Source organism: Agelaius tricolor, unplaced genomic scaffold (assembly GCF_023055355.1).
Source record: "Agelaius tricolor isolate 1412-34295 unplaced genomic scaffold, bAgeTri1.0.p SCAF_4, whole genome shotgun sequence".
In the NCBI taxonomy this organism is placed as follows: Eukaryota; Metazoa; Chordata; class Aves; order Passeriformes; family Icteridae; genus Agelaius; species Agelaius tricolor.
This window is the reverse complement of record NW_027269264.1, coordinates 41,051,289-41,074,024: the sequence shown is the minus strand read 5'-3', so window position 1 is coordinate 41,074,024 and position 22,736 is coordinate 41,051,289. Positions and strand designations below refer to the sequence as shown.

At 41.1% G+C, this 22,736-nt stretch overlaps 1 protein-coding gene and 1 long non-coding RNA gene across 3 annotated transcripts in view; one reads left to right on the top strand and one right to left on the bottom strand.

The window, feature by feature from the left end:
- The window catches only part of PLPP1 (phospholipid phosphatase 1), a 63,552-nt gene extending 44,611 nt beyond the window's left edge, over nucleotides 1–18,941 (bottom strand). The window contains exons 1-2 of one of the 2 annotated variants that reach the window (XM_071425412.1): nucleotides 18,636–18,940; nucleotides 2,511–2,665 (exon numbers count right to left, since the gene is read on the bottom strand). In XM_071425412.1, coding sequence (XP_071281513.1) covers nucleotides 2,511–2,665; nucleotides 18,636–18,693 — 213 coding nt within the window. In that variant the 5' untranslated portion in view covers nucleotides 18,694–18,940. Of the gene's footprint in view, nucleotides 1–2,510; nucleotides 2,666–18,635 lie in introns of both variants that reach the window. The other variant, XM_071425413.1, reaches the window with a different exon arrangement.
- On the top strand, nucleotides 16,952–22,012 carry LOC139589207 (uncharacterized). Its single transcript, XR_011678971.1, has 3 exons — nucleotides 16,952–17,041; nucleotides 18,040–18,235; nucleotides 19,409–22,012. It is a non-coding gene; the product is annotated as an uncharacterized lncRNA (long non-coding RNA).
- Nucleotides 22,013–22,736: the final 724 nt, after the last annotated feature.

Genomic DNA, 22,736 nt, shown 5'->3' with positions numbered 1-22,736 from the left:
TCCTGAGTTTCTAGCACATCTTGTAAATCTTCATAAAATGTCATAAAAACAAATTCATATTCATGCAACCTAGTTTCTTTTATGTACAAGAGACTTAATAAAATACTTATGTAATACATATGTATGTTTTGGGTTTTTTGGGGTTGGATTTTTTTCTCTTTGAAGTTATTTTATATTTCAGGCCTTTTATATTACAGGCCTACCCCAACAAAACCTTTTAGTATTATAATTATTACTATAGAGCAATATGTTCAGGCCATTTCTTATTACATTCTGAAGACAAGCAGGCCCATCGTACAACAAGAGTCTTACCACTTAGGAATGAGTAACATGTTTGATGTAGTCTGATGAGACAAGAAAAGTCTATACAAAAGTGTCATTTATCAACTCTAGATGAAATTTTTGTCATCAATTCCTTCATTGTGGATTCTGTCCCTTTCAGTAAAGTCTCCTGTCAGGACATAAATTTTCACTAGATGTAGGATAATCAGAGTTATTGCCCAAAAGTCTTTCATGAGTGAGCCGTGTTCCTCTTGAGGGTATTGAATCTGGAACACACCACTTCCAAAAGCTTAAACCACCTTGGAAAAAGTCTCAAGCCTCCAGTGAGTCAGACCAAAACAAAAAACATTGTGAATTCAGATTCCCAGACTGATCAACTTTCCCTGTCCATCTTGACTAAAGGCACTCTTGAAGAGAGAAACCATTCAACTGGAACCCACTTTGAATTCAGAGAGCTGTAATATTCCATGTCTCATACTCCCTAGATCTACAGCTTACTCTAACCCTTAGTTTTCAGTAGCTATGGAAAATTCTTCACCTCTTGCATGAGACTAAAGAGCTCTCTACATCTGAAACGGAGATTAAGAGAGCCAGGTTAGCATGTTAACTACACTAAGTAGTTGTTTTAAGGTTTGGAAAACATTTAGACTGAAAAGCAAATGACTTCGTTAGACTGTATTGTAACAACTGTAAGTGCTCTAGAACATTTTTTTTAAAACCTCTCTGCATGGAGACTAGAAGTGGTTGTTCCAATTATAAAATCCAGCTTCCTGCACAAAGACAAGCAATGAAAATCCACTGTGTAACTCCTATAAAAGTATCATAGCAGAATAGACTGCAATTACTGATATCTAATTTTAAGCTATAACTTTCACTACAAATGTTATCTAAAATTATAATAGACCATACCACTCTTTAAATGTGTAGACTTTCATGTGAATTAACTCTAAGTCAGATGTTTCTCCATGGCTTTAGAGCCACGAAAAAACAAACTCTCCATTGACTTTATATTACATTGACTTTATATCCTATTCAAATTTAAAAATGAACAATAATAACAAAAAATCAAGCAATTCATCAGATTATTGAACTGCAGCTAGAACATTTCTTTGGAAGTCCAAAAGCGCACAGAGCTGCAATTGTTAGTTCACCTGTACCCATATCAACCAAGGTACACAGGAAGCCTATTGGAAAATAAATTTTCCCAAAGTTGTGCTGAACATATATGTACTTGTCAAAGTGACAAACTTGCCTTAAAGGCAAAACTATACTAGTGATTACTTGTTGTGTCAACCTCCTACTTATTGCAGAGGTCTAATGGAAGCTTTAATGAATAAGCACTAATGGGAAAATCAGAGTAATGCATGTAGAAGTTCTGCAAGCTCACTTGTTTTAAATTACTGTCTTCCATCCTTAAACCACTTCATATACTTCTTACTGATTATACATCTTATGCATTAATCAGATAATAAAATATTATCATCATCTTTCACATGGCTTGATCAAGTACTGCAAGGACAGGTTCAAGACTATTCTGGCACCACTAAATTTTGATTCTCTAAATCAGCTTGAACCTTACTAAAAACTGGGATACAAGCAGGCTTAAAATATTGTTAGAAAAACCTACTGAAGAATTAAATTGTTCTTTGTCAAAATCATGTGGTCTTTAAAACACTGAGCCTCTTTTCTACAAGCAATTAGATTTTCATTCTCTGTATCCCATTTTATCCCACTCTTCTTTAATGAGTAATCACATTACTTTCAAGCTTAGAAAAAGCTTCTGAGTCAAAATTAGGCTTATTTTTGTAGAAAGTACATGGTAGCAACAGTCACCAGTTATAGGTGTGTGCACTGCATTACAGTGCCAAGTTTTAACATCACAAGTGTTTTAGATAGCAGACTAACCCATTCTGAACAAGAGATGCAATCATTCCATAACACTTTGGAAGACATTCTTCCTCTCTAGTGATAAAAGCCTAGTTGAAATACACTTTTTTTCTGTTCCTAAAGCAAATGAAATTCGCAACACTAGTAGTTAGAGATTAGTTCCAGATTTTCTGTGCAAACAATATCAACAGTACCTTTAACATACATATGAATGTGTATATATATATATCTATGGGATTGTTCCTATATAGACTTGTCTTCAACTCATTTACAGTGCTTAGCTCTTGGAAGGCATACATTTTACTCCCATCACCAAAGCTCCCTATAGATTAGCTACTTACAGAGAAAATGGGCAGGGTGAACCCCACTGTGTAGAGGACAGTGGATGTGATGGTACTGTCATGGAACGGATACTTGATGCTGTCATCATTACAGAAAAAGCCTCTCTGATACGGTTTTATTTTGGCCAAGTTTAGAACACCAAGGGGTAAGCCAGCTGTTGGGGGAAGGAAAACAAAAAACAAAAACAAGAAATACATGTGGTTAAATCAAAAAAAAAAAAATCATTTCTAATCATGCATGGAGGAAGCTACCAAACATGCATAACTCAAATTTCCTAAGTATCATGCAATGTACACGCTTACCAAATTTACTTATAGACGCTTCTCTTTCAGAACACTACTTCAGAAAGACTCTGAGGTTTACCCATCAGGTACAGATGTTAAAAAAAATTACAAAGTTCAAGATCTTCCATCTAATAAGGTGAGTTGCCACAAAACCAAACCGAATCAAGATTACATTCAAGAAAAAGCCTTTGCCCCCCACATGAACTAAACAGTTATTAAGGGCAGGCAGCCTTTTGTCCCTCTTCCCTCTTCCACTACCCAACGACCTCAGCTTGTATCTAATTTTGCAGCCTTGTTCTATACACTATAATGTGGTCAGTGTTTACAGATAAGACAAAGAATAGACACAGGTTTTTTGTCATGGTTAGGGAGTTAAAAAGTTCAGGCAAGTAGTTTTCATGCAGGTAATGGGAATAAAAGAACTGCAGGGACACTAATGGAGACTCTGAATGGATTGCACCTCCAGGTAATAAGATTATACCTTGAGATTGCACTGACACAGCTTTTGTACACTTTGGAAAAATTCTGCATGAAAATATACAAGTTATTAACATTGCAGCTGAAAACTGGGTACAAATTATAGCTCTCCGAATTTACACACTGTGATATATTACCAATTCCCTCTCTTACAAGTCAATTTGTATTATACTGACAGTCATGCAAAAGAAGCCACTAAATCTTCTGATATTCAGGTCTAACTTATTTCTGAAAAGAACCACCTGCCATGTAATACACATTTGCAGGAGCAATAACCTCAGGAAATCCAACTTTTTCTTTTTACTTTACTTCCTCATAAAATCTAAGGTTGGAAAGGACCTCCTAGATCATGAAGTCCAGCTTTTAAACAAATAACACCATGACCACTTTCTCTCTTTGCTTTGATCCACTGAGTAAGCAATAAAGTGGATAAATTACATAATGTTAAATCCCCAAACAAAACAAAAAGTAAATTTTGTTTTAAATCATGGTAAAAAAGGGAAGATAACTGTATTTTCCCCAAGATCCATGAAATATGCAATTCTGCAAACAGACACTCTATATGTAAATTAGAGGGTGAGTGCCATTACTGAAGCAGAAAAGACTTCACAGTATATAAACAACCTGCTGTACTGAGAACAAAAAAACTTCTCAAAGAAGTTAACATGATGAGTGATTCCTATGATTTCTGGTGATACCTTTTGACTACCAGCTAAGTAGCTTAAAGGTGTTTTAAGTACACTTATTGCTATATACTTCATTAGAAGAAAAAACATATAAGTGAAACAGCAGGAATGGAGTGATAAATCCCGGTCCCTTCTTTGGGCTGCTGAGTTGCAGCGTAAAGGCTTGTGAAGGGCATATTGAAACTGTACATGGTAGGTAGCACCCCAGCTTTCAAATTCTCTTCCTCACAAGGAAGCAGTTTGGGAGTATTTTAAATCCTCTTATGGAGCAGAGGGAAGTTTTTTTCACAAATTATCTGAAACATGAAAAATGTCCACATTACTGATGCTTACCATCCCATATAGAAAAAGGGAACCAAAATTCAAAAGGCATTAAGCTTATTCAACTTCAAGCACGAAATTTTTCATTATGCAGCATGGTATACCATTGAATCAACTACATCTCAAAGGCCTCTCTCCTTCCTTCTGCTTTAATGATGGAGAGAAGAGCTAAAGCTTGCACAAGCGGCAGACAGAAGCAGATGAAACAGAATTGCAGCTCTTCAAACATGAAGGGGGCTACACTGAATAAGAACTCAGAAAGTTCACTCTGTCCAAAGGATTGCTGCATGACTGCATGCATGGAGCCAAGTTTCAGCTACTTTCAAGGCCATGGCAAGATTCCACTAACATAACGCAGAGTCCATGCTTCCTGTCTTTACCTCTGCTGTTGCATACCCAGCAGGATGATGGAGTGGTAATCCCATTACCTATTTGATACAATCATATCTTCTCAAACAGGTCACCCGATTTTCACATATGGAAATATCACATGTTCATGATTAACTTAAGCAGCAGCTTGTGTTTTGCATAAGTGGACTACTTCACAGACATAAATACCTGTCTTCCACAAAAAGCTGCTACAATCTAATATCAAGAATATATAATGAACTTTTGACCTGGGAAGGGGGGAAATGAAAAGCAGAAGATAAAGGGGTCAGATGAGAACAGTTACAAAGTGACTGCAAAACTCATCTGTATCGCCTACATTAAAAGAATACAAAAAACCCTGAAGTTAGTTACACATCTTATACTAACTGCCCATTCCCATTTTTTCTCATTACTGTTAAATTCTTACTGTAATCTAAATGCTGCACTGCTTTCCCACAGTGGACTAGAAGATTTTGTAAAGTGATATTCAGTTGATCATTAACCTAACCCAAATAGTGGTGGCATTTTTAATGTTGCCCATTTTAGAGGGAGAGAAGATGAGACATAGTACATGTAAGCAAAAGTGAACTTTTTCATTGTAAGCAGAAAAAAAAACTACCACTAATGTACATACCAGGCCAGCATTGCCATCAGAGGTGCCAAGCATTTCCATGACCTTTAAGCAGGCTGAACTTCTGAGGAATGTACTTATGCTCAGTCACATTAGCTCCTACAAACTGGAGCAAAGAGTGACCAAGATTTCATGCAAGATCACCAGGTTAAAAGGCAATCCTGTAGATTGTGGAGCAGCTCTCATGTCTTATCCTCTGCTCAGTATACCTCCTTTTCCTTTACACCTAGCCAGAACCAGCAGTAACCTCAAGGTGCTCTTCTGAACCAGGCAGCTTTGTACCTTAAGGGATCATAATGGCTTAGTTGTTACTGATATCCTATAAAGCATGACTGCCAGCTGTAAAAAGACCATTACTTGAAGTCACCCATCATTCAGACTGGAACATATTAGAATTGGATTACATCTACTCTCTGGTAAAAATTGCGCAGTTTATCTTGTCAATAACTAGTGACCAACAGATGCTGCGCTGTTTTGCTAGGTAGTTGCAAGAAACAGACAGCAGTCCTCTGACCTTTCTCTCACCTTTAATTATAAAGAGAAAACAACCTGGTCACTCCAGTGCTGTGTGACTTACGAAAGGACAGACTTCTGCAATGCTCACACAAATAGACTCTAGCTAACCCACAGACCAGGCTGGATGGGGCTTGGAACTACCTAGTCAAGTGGAAGGTGTTCCTGCCCATGGCAGGTGTATTGAACAAGATAATCTTTACGATTGCCTCCACTGAAAATATCCTATGCTTTTATAACCCTGAAAGCTACAGGTGTAGTAACAAAGTTGATCAGGAAAAGATACTCCAAAGATTTGAAGCCTTTGCCTATGAAAGAAAAGTAAACAGTTTTCATATGCATGAATAAGAAAAAAAAAACAACCCATAGTAAAGAGGGAGACAAAGATGGGAGCCGTGCTTTAATTACTCAGCAGGGATTGCAGGGACAGAACAGCCTTTAAGTTTTGGGCTAGAACTGTAATAACAGGGCAACAAACATTCGTACAGCTACATGAGTTATGCTGAGTTCACAAGGAGTTTCCAACTCTTAATTTGTAGGTCCAAGCCAGTCGCAGCGTAGTTTTCACTGACAACCTACAGTAATTCACAGTAACATACGCAGCCTTCAGGAACTATTTGATCACATCTGACTGGATGACACAGCATGACAAATGCCTCTAAGAAGGGAAGGAAGGGAGGTCCAGGCTAGGAGAATAGGGAGGAAGTCCATATGAGAATGGTCCTCCACCCATAGAAAATGTTAGAAGGTTAAAAGAATGTTAAAAATAAAATACCAGTACCCAAGGGGAGAAAGTGAATTTTTTTTTTCCCCAAAGAAAATCTGCTTAATCAAAAATAGCAAGTTACTATATTTTTAGTGGGTTTTTTTAAGACTAAACAAAAAATAAATTAAATTTCTTTTTTATAAATAAATTTATAAGTTTTATCCTACAAATGGAAGTGATGAGTACCAATCCATCATCTTTTTACAATGTGTGTAACACTGCACTACTGTTCTGATCTGTGGCATTTATCACACTGGTAATTTCAGAATTAGGTGCTTAAGCTTGGAGTCAGGTTCTGAAGACTTCCAGGTGTCCATACAGCTTTGGCAGCAATCTGCCAGTTTTTCTTAAACAGGAGAAAAGTGTTTGGAGCCAAATTAACACAGTTGCCAAAAATATTAAGATCAGCAAAGAATACTATTGTTTTATGTCTAAAAGGAAAGAAACTCTTAAAGTTTCTAACCACTTCAGCAATACTGTACCACCTAGTTCTCAACCAGATGCAGTGCTCACAAAACTTGGCTCAGCTTTCAAGAGCAACCCAAGACAACCTACACTGTGCTGTCCCTCCCCCACCTCTGGCCATCCCCCACTACCCCTTTCTTGCCTTGGCATTAGTTTTCACACCAACATGTCCAAAAAGACAAGCCCATGCCCACACAACATTGTTTTTTCAAAGGCATTTACTCATCTGCCCAACTGAATTACTCCAAGAGCTGGCTTAAAGGACAGAGTAAGAACATGCAGCCAAGGGTCCATGGCTTGGTCATGAACCTTTATGACAAAGGACATAGGACAGACTGGGACAGATCAGCTGCAACACCTCATGAAACTGCATCTTAATCAGTGGTGCTTTCTTCTCCACAATTTTAAATAGTACAAAGGAATGCACTGTATTTTGTAAACACAGGTTAATTAACCCATTTGGCCTCCTTATCTGTGCAAGTGACTGAATCTCCACTTGAGGTTCTGTGCAGTCAAACTCATGCTGAAATGCTGTTTCAAGTCCTCCAAGGCAATATTACTCTGTACTCCTATCTGGTCTTCAATCAGGAAGTTCTCTTCAACAAAGCAAATTAACATCTAGGAACTGGGAGAAAGGCAGTTACCCCTAAGGGATACTACAGCAAATGAGAACATTCTAGCTTGATTATTAACTAAAGTTTTTTCTTCACGCTGCAATGAATTCACAAGCAAGTGTTAATTAAGAGAATTTGTACTGGACTAACATGAGACTGAGAAAACTTTTTATGTTTCTCTAGACTTACCCTGAAGAATATGATCAACACATTTTGCACTTGATATACTGACAAATCAGCTTCAGGTTTTGTAAAGAAATACACAGTTAATAGTTTAGTTAGGGAGTGTCAAAAATAATTCTAGCTGTACCAAAGAAACTACAAAACACATCAAATTATATCCTGAAAACAGATGAGCTACTTTTCACAGCTTACATTCTTATTAGGCAGATGATAGTGTTAATAATCCCACAGAGTCATTTCAAGCTAAACCTATACAGCTGTCAATTACTACCGAGGGCAAGAGAGAATTTAAGATCTCCTACTCTTACGCATGTATTTTCACTTTTGTTTTCAGACAGGACCACCATGTTGGCTTCACTCTTTATTTTTCAATGTACAGGCTGGTGTGAGGAAGTAGGCAAGAGATTTAAAGAAACTCAGGTCAACTTCATGCTACAGGAGAGTTTGGAAACATCTGTAAAAGGTACTGCTCTCTGCAGAAAAGGAGATGGGCTGAAATTCTTTTTCTATGAACAGTCAAGAGAAAGAATCAACACCTTTTAAAACAGGAGGTTCTGGGAATACAAAAAACTACCAAGAGAAAGAAGAGATTAAAATAATCAGAAAGCATTTAGACTTTTGATAACTACAGGTAAAGAGTGTACAAGAGAAAAATCAGTGCACTATTTGCAGTAAATAAGACAACTAAGTGGGTAGCCCACAACTTACCTCCCAGCCACTTTAAAGAACTTTATCTTGCTTTTCTACACTGAGGAATGTGAAGTATTTCTAATACCAGCAAACTGATTGTTCTGATAATGCCAGAAGCTGTGATAGGCTTCAGTAAACAGGATACATGTATTTAAAAGCCTGAACAACATTCTAATCTCTCCTACAATTCTACTTGCAACGTTATGCTACTTACATTTTTATTTGTCCTCTAATCTATGACTTGGCCAGCAGAGAAGCCAGATCAGCAATTGGGCAAGTTCCTCACCACTTTTTGTTATGCCAGGCAAGGGTGATGGAGGCAGGAAGCAAAGGAAACCTTCCTCTGAGCTCAAACAGCCTCAACATAAGCGTGCAATTTCCAGTCCAGTCATTTACTAAGACAGAACTACATCATATTCCAGTTTCTCTGCATTCAGCAGTCTACTACATGGGAGCACTAGTTCAGTTATCTATAGTCCCAATTAATTAGAACATGTTAAGACTCTTATTTAAAAGCATTAGCATGGACTATTGTATTCTCCCTTATATCTACATTTCAATTTTAAAAATTGCCTTTACAAGCACTAAATACAGGTTACTTTAAAACCCATCCAACTGTCTTTCCTGTGAGCACTTTGAGAAGGGCAAATGCAAATTTAAAAAATGCAGAAACAAGACAGGAATATATTCTACCCTGCTCTATTATTTAGAGAAACATAGCCCAGACAAATCAGCCAACTGCAGGTAGCAAGCAAAGACTGTGCCCTGGGCTCTGCTCTGGTCAGGGGAAGAGAAGGCTGAAGCTGGCCCAGGGATAGACACACGCCTGGAAGTCATCAGCAGTTCACCCAGTGTCCCATTACTGACAGACCTGAAGACATTAAAGACCCCAGACTAACAGCTAAAAGACACTGTGGGTGCAGAGGCAGAGAGGGGATGGAAGAGGGGAGCTCAGCAGTTCTTTGCACTGCAGTGCTGCTCAAGGGGTTAGTTAGTTATGGGAAGAATCCAACTGGCCGCAGCCAGAGTAAAGGGTGACTTCTCCCCTCGTGTATATAATCCCTCCTGGGCAGGGGAAATTAATATTTCCTCACTGCTTGCATTACATGTTCAGCATCAAATTCAGTTAAAGGCTTTGATGGTACTGTATGGAGAATGAAAAACAATCTACATGCCCTCAAAGATGTAGATTTCTGCACACCATCCACATAAATCATGGCGCTTACAGACCAGGAGGACAACACAGCCACAGAAATGGAACTATCAAGGTCAGCTGGTCGGCAAGACAGGGAGGGATTTGCTTTTTTTAATGTAGGTGACACCAACTCCGAATGCATTCAAGACTACTTTTCTTTTAAACACCAGAAGTTGTAACTATTTTCCCATTTTAGTCTTTGCTTTGTGGGAGTGTACAACAGGAGGCTTTCAGAGTATTTCAGCTATAACTACACACCCTAACCTGAAAGACCATTCAGTCTCTAGAAATATAATAGGCAATTAGTTGTCAGGAACGTAAAAGCTCATTTTCCAATGAGTCCTACAAGCATAAAAGTATTTTATTTAATCAGTCTTTAACAGTCAGCACTGCTACAGAGGGACTCAGAATTTCCATGACATTGTGTACCCTGTCGTATACCACGCCACTTTACACTGCACACACTGCTGCATGCCACCATGTCTAAGAGAACAGAACTTCGTTTTCATGTGAGTGTCTAACGGCACATTGTAAGAACAAGCTCTATAGAAAGCTCAATCTAAACAGATTTGAAAGGAAAAAGAGGCCATACCCCATATATTCTTGAGCTATCAGAGCAGTTTTGTTTCTTACTGACTCAGGAGACTGCCCAGAAAGTTGATTATTTCAGAATCTGGAAAAAATATTTATACAACACTGCTCTTGACACTTGAGTACAATGAACAATGCCACAGCATAGGAAGTTTTACAGTACGTATAACAGACCAGGTGCTGCTTTCCATTTGTAGTAGAAGTTATCAGCATTAGATTTGTGATCTCAGTTTCTATGTATTAAGGTATGTAATTTTCTAGTGTTGATGATTGGACTCTTACATTTAAAGATGAGATGGGAAGAATGAAAAGAGTCTGCATGCAGAAATAGTGACCTGACTTCCATTCCCAGGATCTCCACTAGTGTTAGACCTAGCCATCACACTGGCTTGGAGTATTTTAGCTGAATACTAGTACTGCAGCAAAGTTGTTAGGCTTACCTAACAACATAAAACTGAAGCCCAGTCTCCACAAGTCAGCAAAAAACTCACTCAATGGAACACCAAGGAAAGCAGACACTAAGTAAAATAATGACTAAGATGATTTTCGGAATTTAATAGACCATAGTTTCTGATTATTTGGCAGGCTTGATCTCACTGTCTACCTTCTGTACCCCTTAAGGGCCATTAGCTTGCTGCATATCAGAAGTTTTCCCTGGTTATAATTAGGAGTTTATTCTCTCAGGTTTCTCCACCACCATCTTCCCAACCACCCCTTCAGCTTAAAATAAGCACAGTTCACTGCCCTTCCATGCCTCAAACAAGGCAGACAAATTTAGACATAAGCATTTTCCTTACCATCCCAGTACTCCAGTTTCAGAAAATATTGCACCTATTGCTTAGTTTCAGTGACTTAGTAACATAAGATTTCTTGGCAATAACAGAACTAAGTTAAATGGACAAAAATGCACTAATATTAATTTGAGGTAAAAATGCCACTGTATTCTAAGAGAGGCAGAAGTCACCTGAGATGCTGAAATTGGATATGTAATTCCTTCTACACTTAGGCAAAAACTGAGGATAATTCATGTTTTTTGTACAGTAAACTGTACTGTACAAAAAATTGTGATCCTTCTTCCAAACCAGGCATAGCTAAGTAACAAACTGAAGCTACCTTATGAGACCCAAGGAAACCCCACACAGCTCCTCTGAAACCTATCTATTTAGCAGAGGCAAAAAAAGGAGAGGAGGCACTAAAATCTGGGCTTTGTCTAGAAAATCCATTGTTTCCTCAGCAGCATCACAGAAATAATGGTGTCCTGATATGGCTCACCCTTACCTTTTGCTTCATAAGCAGCATCTGGTGGATAGACATTCCAAGATGGCTGTCCTGATCCGACACACCTGTATTTTCTAATCTAATTTTTTTAAAATCTTTTGTTTTCCTGTTGCCAAATATCAAGACACCACATGAATGAGAGATGCCAAAATTTAGTTGAAGTACAATACAAGTAAAACTGAAGTGCCTTCCCAAACTTCTGAGTCAGACCACTTCTTGGCCACAGCTTTTTAAAGATGAATTAATACAGCCTATAACAGAGCAAAAGCGGCCTGTTCTTGTACTGGTCATTTCCTCTAACTCAATGTGGTAACAGAAAAAGTGTTTGATAAGTGCACTAGAAAGTTTCAACATTATCTTTCTATATCACAATTTGGTAAAGAAGTTTATTTGGGTCAATTTTTGGCTTTCATACAAACAAGCAGTCTTGATTTTAACAGCTCTATCTGACTGTATGAGAAGGATTAATGCACTAGAGAATCTGGCAAAAGTAGAGCCAAAAACACAATGCAGGTTTATCAATAGACAGTTTTGGTTCTGTACCTTTGAGATCAGTATCGTAACTTGAAATAGGAAAATTCCTCCCAGAAAGTGGGTCAAGTCATTAGTAGTCAATTGTTAAACAAGAAGAGACAGGCATCAGATCCTTAATATAAATAGGATAATTTTTTTTAGTTTTAAAATTGCAGGATTGAATTATTCTGGCTGGTAAATTGATTATAAATCTACTCAAAGGAAGGACTAAGAAATTTATTGTAACAGCTGAAGTGACTATCTGTTTTAGTGGAGAATGTCCCTATCCATGACAGGGGGCTGAAACTACATGGTCTTTAAGGTCCATTCCAACACATTCTATCATTCCATGACTAGTGTTTCTAGATGTAGTGGCAATAATACAGATTTCTAGGGAAAAAAAAAAAAAAACACAGTTTCAAGAAGTATCCTAAGGAAATCTTGCTTCTTCAAAAGAGCTTGAAATTATTTTCATTCTTGTCATAAAACTAGCTGTTTTTTAGTCATCCATTATCTGAATTTCTAGTGTCTGTAGATTTTTCAGTTGTTTTCAATCAACTGTTTTACCTGAATAAAACCTAAGAATTATGAGTTTCTTTTGCAGGACAGGGATAAGGAAGAGAAGGACCCCCACCAAACCAAGCAGATATAGCAATAAATCAATCTCATTTTAAAGCCATATTCCTGTGAGTGGCATATCTTGCCAACAGGTTTCTATGCACTTTTCTATGCAATTCTGTTCAGCACTTTTTTCTTTTTTCCTTCATCCAAGGTGAGTTTGTTTTAATTCTCCTGGACTAATTCTGGAAATAGGATTATCAGTTATGGGGGATAGTAAATCCGACTCAGTTGGCATACTACAAGACTCAGGTTCTTCTCTCATTGGGTACTTCCAAGAGCCAGGTCACCTCTTTGTGCTACCTGCCTTCCACTGCTGCAACACAGTCACAGAGGATTATCACAGCTTAACCCCCCTCATCAGCAACAGTGCTCCTACATGAAAGTATGCAGTAGCAGGCAACCAGTAATCAACTCTTCATTTCCCCCTACCAGGGCTGTGATTGTGCAGCCTTCAGACCAAGCTGCTTTCAGTCAGTATCAGTTCATACTGCCTAACCCCTTAAAGCCAGGAGGCATGTTGCATCAGCTCAGTACAGCATAAACAAGCACTCAAGCAGTATAGAGAGGAGGCAGGAATTCTTCAGCTATGAGAGATTAGCTATTTTATAATTTAATTTTAGTGTGATATTTTATTTTCTACATAAAATGTCAGAAGCCCCTCCTCACAAAGGTCACTGCCCTCATGTAAGAAAGCTGCAAGAGCCCTTCTGACTGTTTAAGGCTAAGGAAAAAAAATCACCAGGACTCAAGCAGCTGGTAAGGAACCCAAGAGCTGATAAGCATCTTGCTCTACTATGCCAAGAGAAAATAATATAGTCCTGAGTTCACAATTTGCCTGTTGGGAAGACAGTGGAAGGTGAACTAGGATTCACCTATTGCTGTAAAAAAGTAAGTACAAGAACTTCTGGTGTCAGAAGTTAGTACAAAATATACAACAGCAAAATCTGGCAGAACATGAACCAGACTGCTGACTTTGAATACTGTTCATTAACTAATTGATCTCTTACCAAAAGTTTTTCTGCAGCCTTCTGATCAAGAGGGAGTGAGTCTCTGGTAAAGCATCTTTCTTTATGTTGGGGAAAATGAAAAGTGACTGTTGCAAAGAAGAAAGCACATTAGGAGAGGGAAGATTTTTCCAGTTTCAGGTAACAAGTACGTCTCCAATTAACTGAGAGCGTCAACTTAATAAGTACTAAGTCATGGTACCTGGAGGAGAGTGTCACCGAAGACAAACTGCTCTTTCACATGTACCTGTTACAGCTTTACAATGTATTCATGTACTAGAAAAAGTATTTAGCATCCACATGATGCGGAAAATACAAACGGTGACACATATGTCAGTGAGTCACAAATAATAGCGGAGGAGGTTTTATTTGAACTAGGGCAATCAGGAAGTGCTAACCCACACAGAAGGAGCCTTCCCTGACTGCACAGCAATACCTTAATTGTCACCGAGACTGCAGCCTCCAGCGACAGCACGGGTAAACACTCCCAAGAGAGGAGAGCAGCACTGAATGCAAAACAATGTGCAGGGTGTGCCGAGTGGTCCAGCCATCCCACCCCCACAGGTCACACCCTGCAAAAGAAAACTCACTGTGTCCTGTATACATGCATCTGCCGTTTAGCGTGTTGTCATTATCACAAAACACTCCAGCAGTCTTTAAACAGCAAGCTGAAAGCAATGTGAATGTTTACTATTTCTGGATTCAGTTCACATGTCCTTCTGTTTGGAAGGAGAGAAGTCCTTCCCTTACTCAGAGGTAGTTTCATTTAAAAAAATAATAATTATGGTAATGTATAAATAAGACTGTCATAATCTCACCTTCCCCACAGTCACAGGGTAGGACACGGAGAGGATGAAAAAAGTGAATAGAAAAGTGAATAGAGCAGCAAGGGTTTAATTCTTTAGAAGGCTTCAATTTTTCTAATCTTGGGTTGGACATATTCTTGCATTACACCAGCAATCCCATATGGACAAGTACACTCCCCAATTACTTATTATTATAAGTAATAAGCTTGTCCGTATTACTATAAGTAGTAAGCTTGTCAGTAATTGCATAGTCAGACTAGGGACTAAAGTAATACAGTTGTGTTGTATTGCACCCTGCACTCAAGTTAGGCATGAATTTCAACAAGTACGGACCAGATGAAAGTACTTGTCACACTCCCAGAGCTGTGACAGAAGGTGTTTTCCTTATGGCTCCGGTCACCTCTGCAGAGCTTCCTTTAATCTTTGTCTTTGTGAGTCTAATCTAAAGACGAATGTATTTAGCAGTTCTTCCACTGATTGCAGGAATATTGTCATGTGTTTCCCAACTTTGTTCTTTAAGTGTTGTTTACCCGCCTTAATGAAAAAGGAGCTTGATTTGCAATCAAACAAACAACAGACCTGTAAGAGTGGCACAGAGTGTATATGTGTATATATAGTGCCTAATGAAAACACCACTTGCAAGCCAACTAATTAAGCTGTTCTAATAAGCTGTCATTTTTTGCATGACAGTTTGGAAGCATAATAAACCATAAGAACCAAGCCTCAGTGTCTACCTGTGAAAAATGGTTTTACTACTGTTGAGAATGCCAATTTCTGCCACGCTATATAAAAATATCTATCAGAAAACCTAGAAGAGACAAGTAACAGAGGTATGAGGGAGAAGGAAATCCTGCAGTCCTGCAGGCTACCCATGTTTTCCAGTGCCAGAAGCAGCTGAGCACTGTCTACAGGAGCATGGGGAGTAAGGCAGGTGCTGCCTGCAGCACTGCAGAGCTGCATGCGGACATGCACCACACACACACAGCCAGCACTGCAGATCGGCACACACAGAATGCAGATACAGCCTCCTCACACTATTTGAGGACAGATACTGCAGAAACCTGCAGCTTTCGCTTTTTTTAGATTGTGGAACATAAGCTAATTTAATGCTGAAATACCAGTGTTATTTTTAGAAGAAGAGAATTATTCGTGCTGATAAGAGAGAAGGAGTTGTTTTCTCAGGCCACCAAAGACTGCTTTCCCTGAATTTTCTCTCCTTTAGTGGGTAAAAAGGCAGATGAGGAGGAGATTTTCTTAAGGATAATTAAAAGAAACTTAGACTTGAGTCTCAGGGAACTAAACTGGGCTAATTCTAAAGATGCTTTTACCTCCTACTTTTTTTTCCCCCTCTTCCCACCTCCTCTTCTTTGATGTCTTTCTTATTGTCTTACTTTGGCTCCATCTTAACCATGTCACATCTTTCAGTAAATCTGTCTAAATCACAGACACACACACACACAAAAATCACAGGATAGCTCTTTTTTCCCTTCCCTTTCTTTGAAAGTTGAAACCACACAAAAATGGCTTGACTAAACCAGGAGCGAGTAAGTCAGACACACAGTAAGAATCATGCACTTCCACTGCAGTGAGTTCATGGGTGTGTCAGATCACTGCAGCTCCACGTGGTATGCTTGGATATCACTTAGGCTTCAAGTCTAACATTACCGAGACAATTAAATTGATTTTTCTTCCTCATCTGCTTTGGAGAAGGTATAAACAGGCAAAAAGAGGAGAAAAAAGAAAAGCTCTGTATTAAGTGACAAGAGTTACCTTGGGGATTCTGAGGATGCTACTGGTACCCCTTTCTGTGGTATCGTGGGCTACCACACCAAGATTGAGGGTTCAGTCCTCAACTGAAACTGGTCTTCATCGTTTTTAAACCTTCAGTTCTGTTGCAGGCCTTGTAGTCTTTGCAGTGGAGATACTAGGTATCATTTATCAATACCAGCAAGTCACTTTATCTGGGCAGTTACCTCCGTCATTTGAGCACATACCAAAGTGCACAGGCAGGGGGAAGGGCAAGGGAAAAACTGAGAGTTAAAGTCCACAATCAACACGAACTTTTTTTTTTTAACAGTAAAAAAGTTAAACAGGCCAGTCACAGGTAAGACCTATGTTCTTCTCAGGACCACAGCCATATGAGAGGCAGGCAGAAGAGGAAGACAACTTGGTCCTACACCCAGTCCCATTCTGCAAATGGAAAATCTTTTTATCTCAGCTAGAGTTTCACTGAAACCTGTAACTCAATGTGTTTAAAGTTGCAGGTGTCAGGGAACTTCATATTATGCACTGCCTGCAGTTTTCAGACTTTTCAGGAAGTAAACAAGCCCAAGGGAAAATAAAAAGTCTGGCAACCTTCCAGCACACTGAGGTACCAGATAAGTGTATCTGTGATCCAAATACTACACAGTGTGAGGGGGAGAGAAGGGAAAGGTTTGCAAACTGCTATTACACTGCAGGACAAGGTCAAAAACCTACCTTCCCTGGTAATGATTTGGGACAGGGAAACCCTCATCCTTTCAGGTAGGTGACCATCAAGTTATATATACTTCTGTAGCCTTACTTTCCATATATTTTGCTTTCCTTGATTACTCAAGATTACTTACAATATACCCATACGCTTCATGCAGACCAAACCACGTGCATAGTGCAAAATTTTTGTCTAATTATAAAGATTTTGTAATGACAATTATCCAGACAGACAAAACTGCTTCACTCACCATAAAGACAGCATGAAAGTTTAAGACTCATAATAGCAGTTTGATACAATTCCTGATCTGAAAAAAGATTGCTCCCAGTGGATTACATGGATCCACTATCATTTTGCAAAAGCTCTCTCTCCTGTAACATTTCCTCAGAGCAATGTATCATTCATTATAATTTTGCTTTTTAATGGCATTTAGCTACAGGTACCATTGCTATTTGAAGCATCCAGCAAGTGGAAAATGTCACTATGTTTATACTGATGCTACAAAAAATACTGATCAGCCAAAAAATTCAGCCAAGCAGAAATTCATGAGCTAGGCCTGAACACTATCCACTGAACATGACAAGAAAGTGCTTGTATTACTGAAGTGCTGACATTATTTGCTTAAGAAGCAAACATCCAAAATCAGCACTTCCTAAGACCAAGAAGTACATCTCCAGAGTGTAAAGACACTTCCCAGGCTCCCAGTACTGAGAGGTGCCACTTTACGAAGTGAAACTGCCCCTTCTCTGATCGGTAACTGACATCATTGCTCTTTACACTGTCCCATTACATAAAAGGAGAGTTAATGCAAATTGGCAGGACACAAAATAGTTTCAACAGAGACTGAAATAGAATAAATCAATTCTGGGAAGCCAATATCGGGGCTGGCCAGGACAAGCATTGCAGCGCTGTGGCAGTGTGCTGTGGCTGTGTCGGTTCAACCCCTGGCCATCACCGAGGCACGGCTCCTGCCCGACCCGTCCCTCCCTGCCGCACACGGACACGAGGGCGCAGACACCGCGCTCTAATGAATGCCTCATTCCGCTTCCAGCCTGCAGCTACAGCGGAGGCTCGATGACACCGCGACCGCATTCAGCTCAAGCCTTACAGCGAACCCCTGCCCTGCTGCCGAGCGCCGTCGCGCCCCTGCAGCACCCTGGATGGATGAGGCGTGTTTCCGTGATGACGGCCCCTTCCAGGACAGCTTCCCGACTCGCTCGGGATAACAAACACATCCCAGGCTGCAGGTATCTACCAGACAGCTACCTCTCCAGCACTTTTGCCACAACCGGTTTTCATCCGACAGAGGTGGTTAGGGAAGGAACAGTAAGGACATCAGAGAGAAGAGGGAGCTTCAGATGTCAGTGGATAAGCTGCAGCAGCTCCCTCCCCCCGGGGCTTTCCCTTCCCCTCCCGGCCCACGGCAGCGACCAGATCCCCCCGGTGCGGACGCGGAGCGGGAGGCGAGGGAGCGAGCGAGGGGCGGCAGGCACGGAGGGGGCTGCGGGCCGGCAGGAGCCCCGCTCCGGGAGGTGCCGGAGCGGCGGGGAGGGGGAGGCGAGCATGCGACCAGCGCGGTGCCGTGCGGGGGGGAGCGCGGCGCCCCGGGGGCGGCTCCCCCCGCTCCTCCGCGGCCCCCCGACCTACCCAGCAGCACGCAGAGCACGTCCAGCGCCACGAAGGGCAGCCGCGTCCTGTCAAACATGCTGGCGGCGCCCGGCGGCAGGCGCGGTGACAGCCTCGGCCCGAGGGGCGGGAGCGCGGCGGAGGCGGCAGGGAGGGGCTGCAGGCGAGGCGCTCCGAGGGAACGGCCCCCCCGCGCTCTGGGCACCGCTGAACAGCCGGCGCTACCCGCACTGCGCTACTGCCACCGCCGCGGGCCCCGCGCCCCTTTAAGGCCGGGCACGGGCGGCGGGGCAGGGCGGGAAGGGCGGGCGGCGGCAGCGGCGGCGCCTCGGACCGCCCTCAGTGACGCCCCGCCCGCGGCCCCGGCCCCGGCCCGCGCCGCCAATCGCGATCGCGCCGCGCTACGCCCCGCGCCGAGCGGAGCCGCGCAACGCCCGGGCACCGAGCGCGGCTCTCACCTGCCCGCCCGGCCCGGGCCGGCCCCGAGGGCGCACGGGCCGTGGCTGGGATCTGGGAGGGAGAGGCTCGGTCCTCCGCGGGGAACACGGGGAAATACTATTATTATCATTATTTAGTAGTAGTAGTAGTAGTAGTAGTAGCACACAAGGAAAAAGCTGTTTCCACCTCTGGAATCACAGAATCCTCCGGTTGGAAGGAACCACAGTAGGTCATGTGGTCCAACCTCCCGGCTCAAGCACCAAGGATGGCTTGGCTCCATCCTCTTGGCACCCACCCCTTTTAGATATTTATAAACATTGACGAGTTCCCCTCTCGGTTGTCTCTCTCTCCTCAAGGCTGAAGAGGCTCAGCTCTCAGTCCTTCCTCGTGAGAGAGATGCTCCAGCGCCCTAATCACCTTTGCTGCCCTCTGCTGGACCTGTTCCAGGAGCTCCATGTCTCTGTTGGGCTGAGCAGCTAGAGCTGGACAGCCTACTCCAGATGTGGCCTCACCAGGACTGAGTACAGAAGCTGGAAGAGTGCTGGAAAGTTGCAAAAAAATTAGGAAACAGCTGGAAGCAGAGTTTCAGCCCTACCCAACCCAAAGCAAACTTTTTCCATGTTAAAACCTTTTATTTGGAAAGAAGACACCAACACAAAGAAAATGTTTTCTGCATAGCCACATTGTTTTAGCACCATTGACAACAAACCTAATTATTTTATTCACCAGTGCTAGGGCTGTTGGGCACAAACGTGCAGCTCCTGCTACAGAGCACATCTATGTTTTGTTGAAGGTAAGTGCAGGTGGGATGAGTAGCGCTTCCCCCAGAAGACCAGATATAAGCTTTTCAGCCATTTCTCATGTATTGCACTCCCTAATTCTGTGAACGGCTTCATTTTGTACAATATCCTAACATCTGAATAACAGGTTTGAGGGATCAGCAAGAGAGACAAGTTCTTGAGGTGGAAGTGCCTCACTGAATATGTTGTATCTTCAACTGTGCTGCCTAAAAAGGCACATAAAGTAGTTCCACATTGAATATATAAGGAAACTCTACATAGTATAGGAGATACAGGAGATCCCAATTTTATCTCAATGCCTAAGCATCATCCCAGCTACTGTCAAAATGGACAGTATTAGAGATTAAAACTACCCTTGATTTCTTTAAGTGCAGTGTAAATTAAAGAGCATATTTTTCTGTGCAACTGCCCTGGGATGGTTTCATGGATGTAGAAATTCCTGTTGTCTTAAAATGCATGAAGTAATGGAACAAATTGGAGCACAACCTGGCAATGAGGAGAACTGGGCTTATCTTTATGAGAACTGCTGCTGAAAGAAAAGTGTGCAATCTGCTCTGTTCCTCACAAAGCAGGGAATTGTTCACGAGGTCTTAAGTCAGGAGTAGATAACATCCCCAAAACTGCAAGATGGTTAGAAAAACCAGAGGACAAGCAATGCAAACATTTCACGGACAATTGCTATAATTGCTTTCTTCAACCCAAAAGCATCAGGCTAACCTTGTTCAGGCTAAGCTGCAAACAGCCCCCTTGATCCACACCCCTATGCAGTAAATTAGAGACCCGAGAGATTGTACTAATTGAAATGGATCTCTTCCCAGAAGAATGTGAGCAAGATAGCGATTACACTTAAAAACACCTGGAAATTGGGTTGCAGCACAGCATTCGCTGACAGAAATTAATCACACTTTATTGTCTTGCAGTTTCTACATCTCTGTTCACCCTTGAGATGTAGCTTGCCTGAGGGAAGAGGCATCTCTGCAACCTTCTACCAGAATTCAGGAAAGAAAGCAGTCACTGGCTCCTCTCCAAATTTTCCATTGCACAAGGGATGTGAGCCTTGCTGTTGCAACCCTATTCTCACCACTTGGCTTGGTGGGTGTTGGAAAACCCCAGCTGAGCACAGCTTGGGGGTTTGGGTAGCAGTGCACACTTCTAGGCTCTCAGAAGGCTTTTCCAGGCCTTCTTATTCGGGCAGGTATTAACCATGGAAACATGCCAACCCAAGCACTTACAGCCTGAAGTACTACTCAGATTAGCAAAACCCTACATTTACACGAGGCCTACATTAGCATGAGTACTGGCATCTTCAGATATGTTGTTGTTCCATACAAAAAAGGATGTTTTGGTGTAAACTGAAGAAAGAGTAAAAAACCAAAGCCTGCATACTTTAGTACCTTTAACAAATAAAAGGGTGTCTGCAGTAGCAACAAACCCAGGGTGGCAGAAAGGGTAAACTGATGCTATTTGATTAGAAAGCATCTGGAGCAGTGTATTCCAGAGGGGATGGATGTTGGTTGATTATAAACACAAATAGAAATCATGTTCAGCGTTAGTTGGAGATTTGGGGGTTCTAGCTGTAAAACACAAATACCAGAGTCTCTAAGTTTCAGTTTCTCCTCATACTGTGGAAGCTTTGTAGTGTCTCTCAGCTTCATGGCATTTTTACTGCGTAAGCTTTGCTGGGTAGCTGTCCCTCACAGCAAAGTGCTAACTACTGCCACTGCTCTTAACCACTATAGTGACCCAGCGAGATCAACTCATATGCTTAACAAAATGCTAAAGAACAATTTTGGACATAAGTAAAAATGAAGGCAGCAGACGAAGCTCATAATTTATGTTTTCTCATATCCCTTAATGAGATTTACATGTTAAATTAGTCTTAATATTACTCTCTAGAATTTAGACTCTTCAAAATATCTTCCCCTTTCACCTATTCTCTTGTTTAGTATGGTTATTTAGTTGGTTTGTTTGCTTGTTTTTAAAATAGTATCTTTTTATTTTGGAGGGCAGTGAGCAGCAGCAAACACCAAGACCAGGTTAAAGCCCCGTTAATGTCTTTGTTTTCTTCTGTTTCTTCTACAAATTGTGATCTTCAGTGTTTCAACCATTCTTCTTAGAAGTTTTGTGTGTACAAGGATTAAATTCTCAGGAAGTTTATCATCAGTCTCTAGTGGTACTTGTGTGATAATTAATTAGTTCTGACCCAACAGGACTCTTAACTGCAATTAACATTCATATGGATCAACAGCTTTAGTAGATGACGGGATTTTCCCAGGCTTGTTTCTCTGTAGCTTGTTCTGGGGTGGGAGTCAATAGCTCTGAATGAGCTGTTACTCCTCAGGAAAGGGATGAGAAGGTCACTGTGGATAGTTCTGGGAAGCCATCTTCTGAGTGCTCAGAGGGAGAGCACCACTCCAACCATAGCACTCGGAATGCTATTAGGAAAGAGAGCAGTCTGACAAATCTCATTATGACACATTCCTGAATGCCAGAAATCCCACATCAAAATGGGTAAGTAGAAGCAGAGAAAGCACAAAGTAAAGCAGAAAAGAAAGCATTTTTAGAACTTGTATACAACAGTTTCAGTGTAGCAAAACCAGAACACGGTATTTCAACATTTAAACAGAGAGGAAAAGTCTTTATGAAGTACAGATGTAGAAAATAATGAAATATGTGGAGAATGGGTAACAAGCATTCAGTACTTTGTATCAGCTAAGAGCTAGGGAAAACTTCTACAAGATGTTAGACTACAGGACTTTTTTACATCAGAATATTCTGTAATGTTTTGTCTCTGGATGCTGTGGGGCACAAAATTACAAAGGAGCAAAGAGGCATTAGGTGAATTCACAGAGGATAGGTCAACAGATCATGGCAGTTTCAGAAA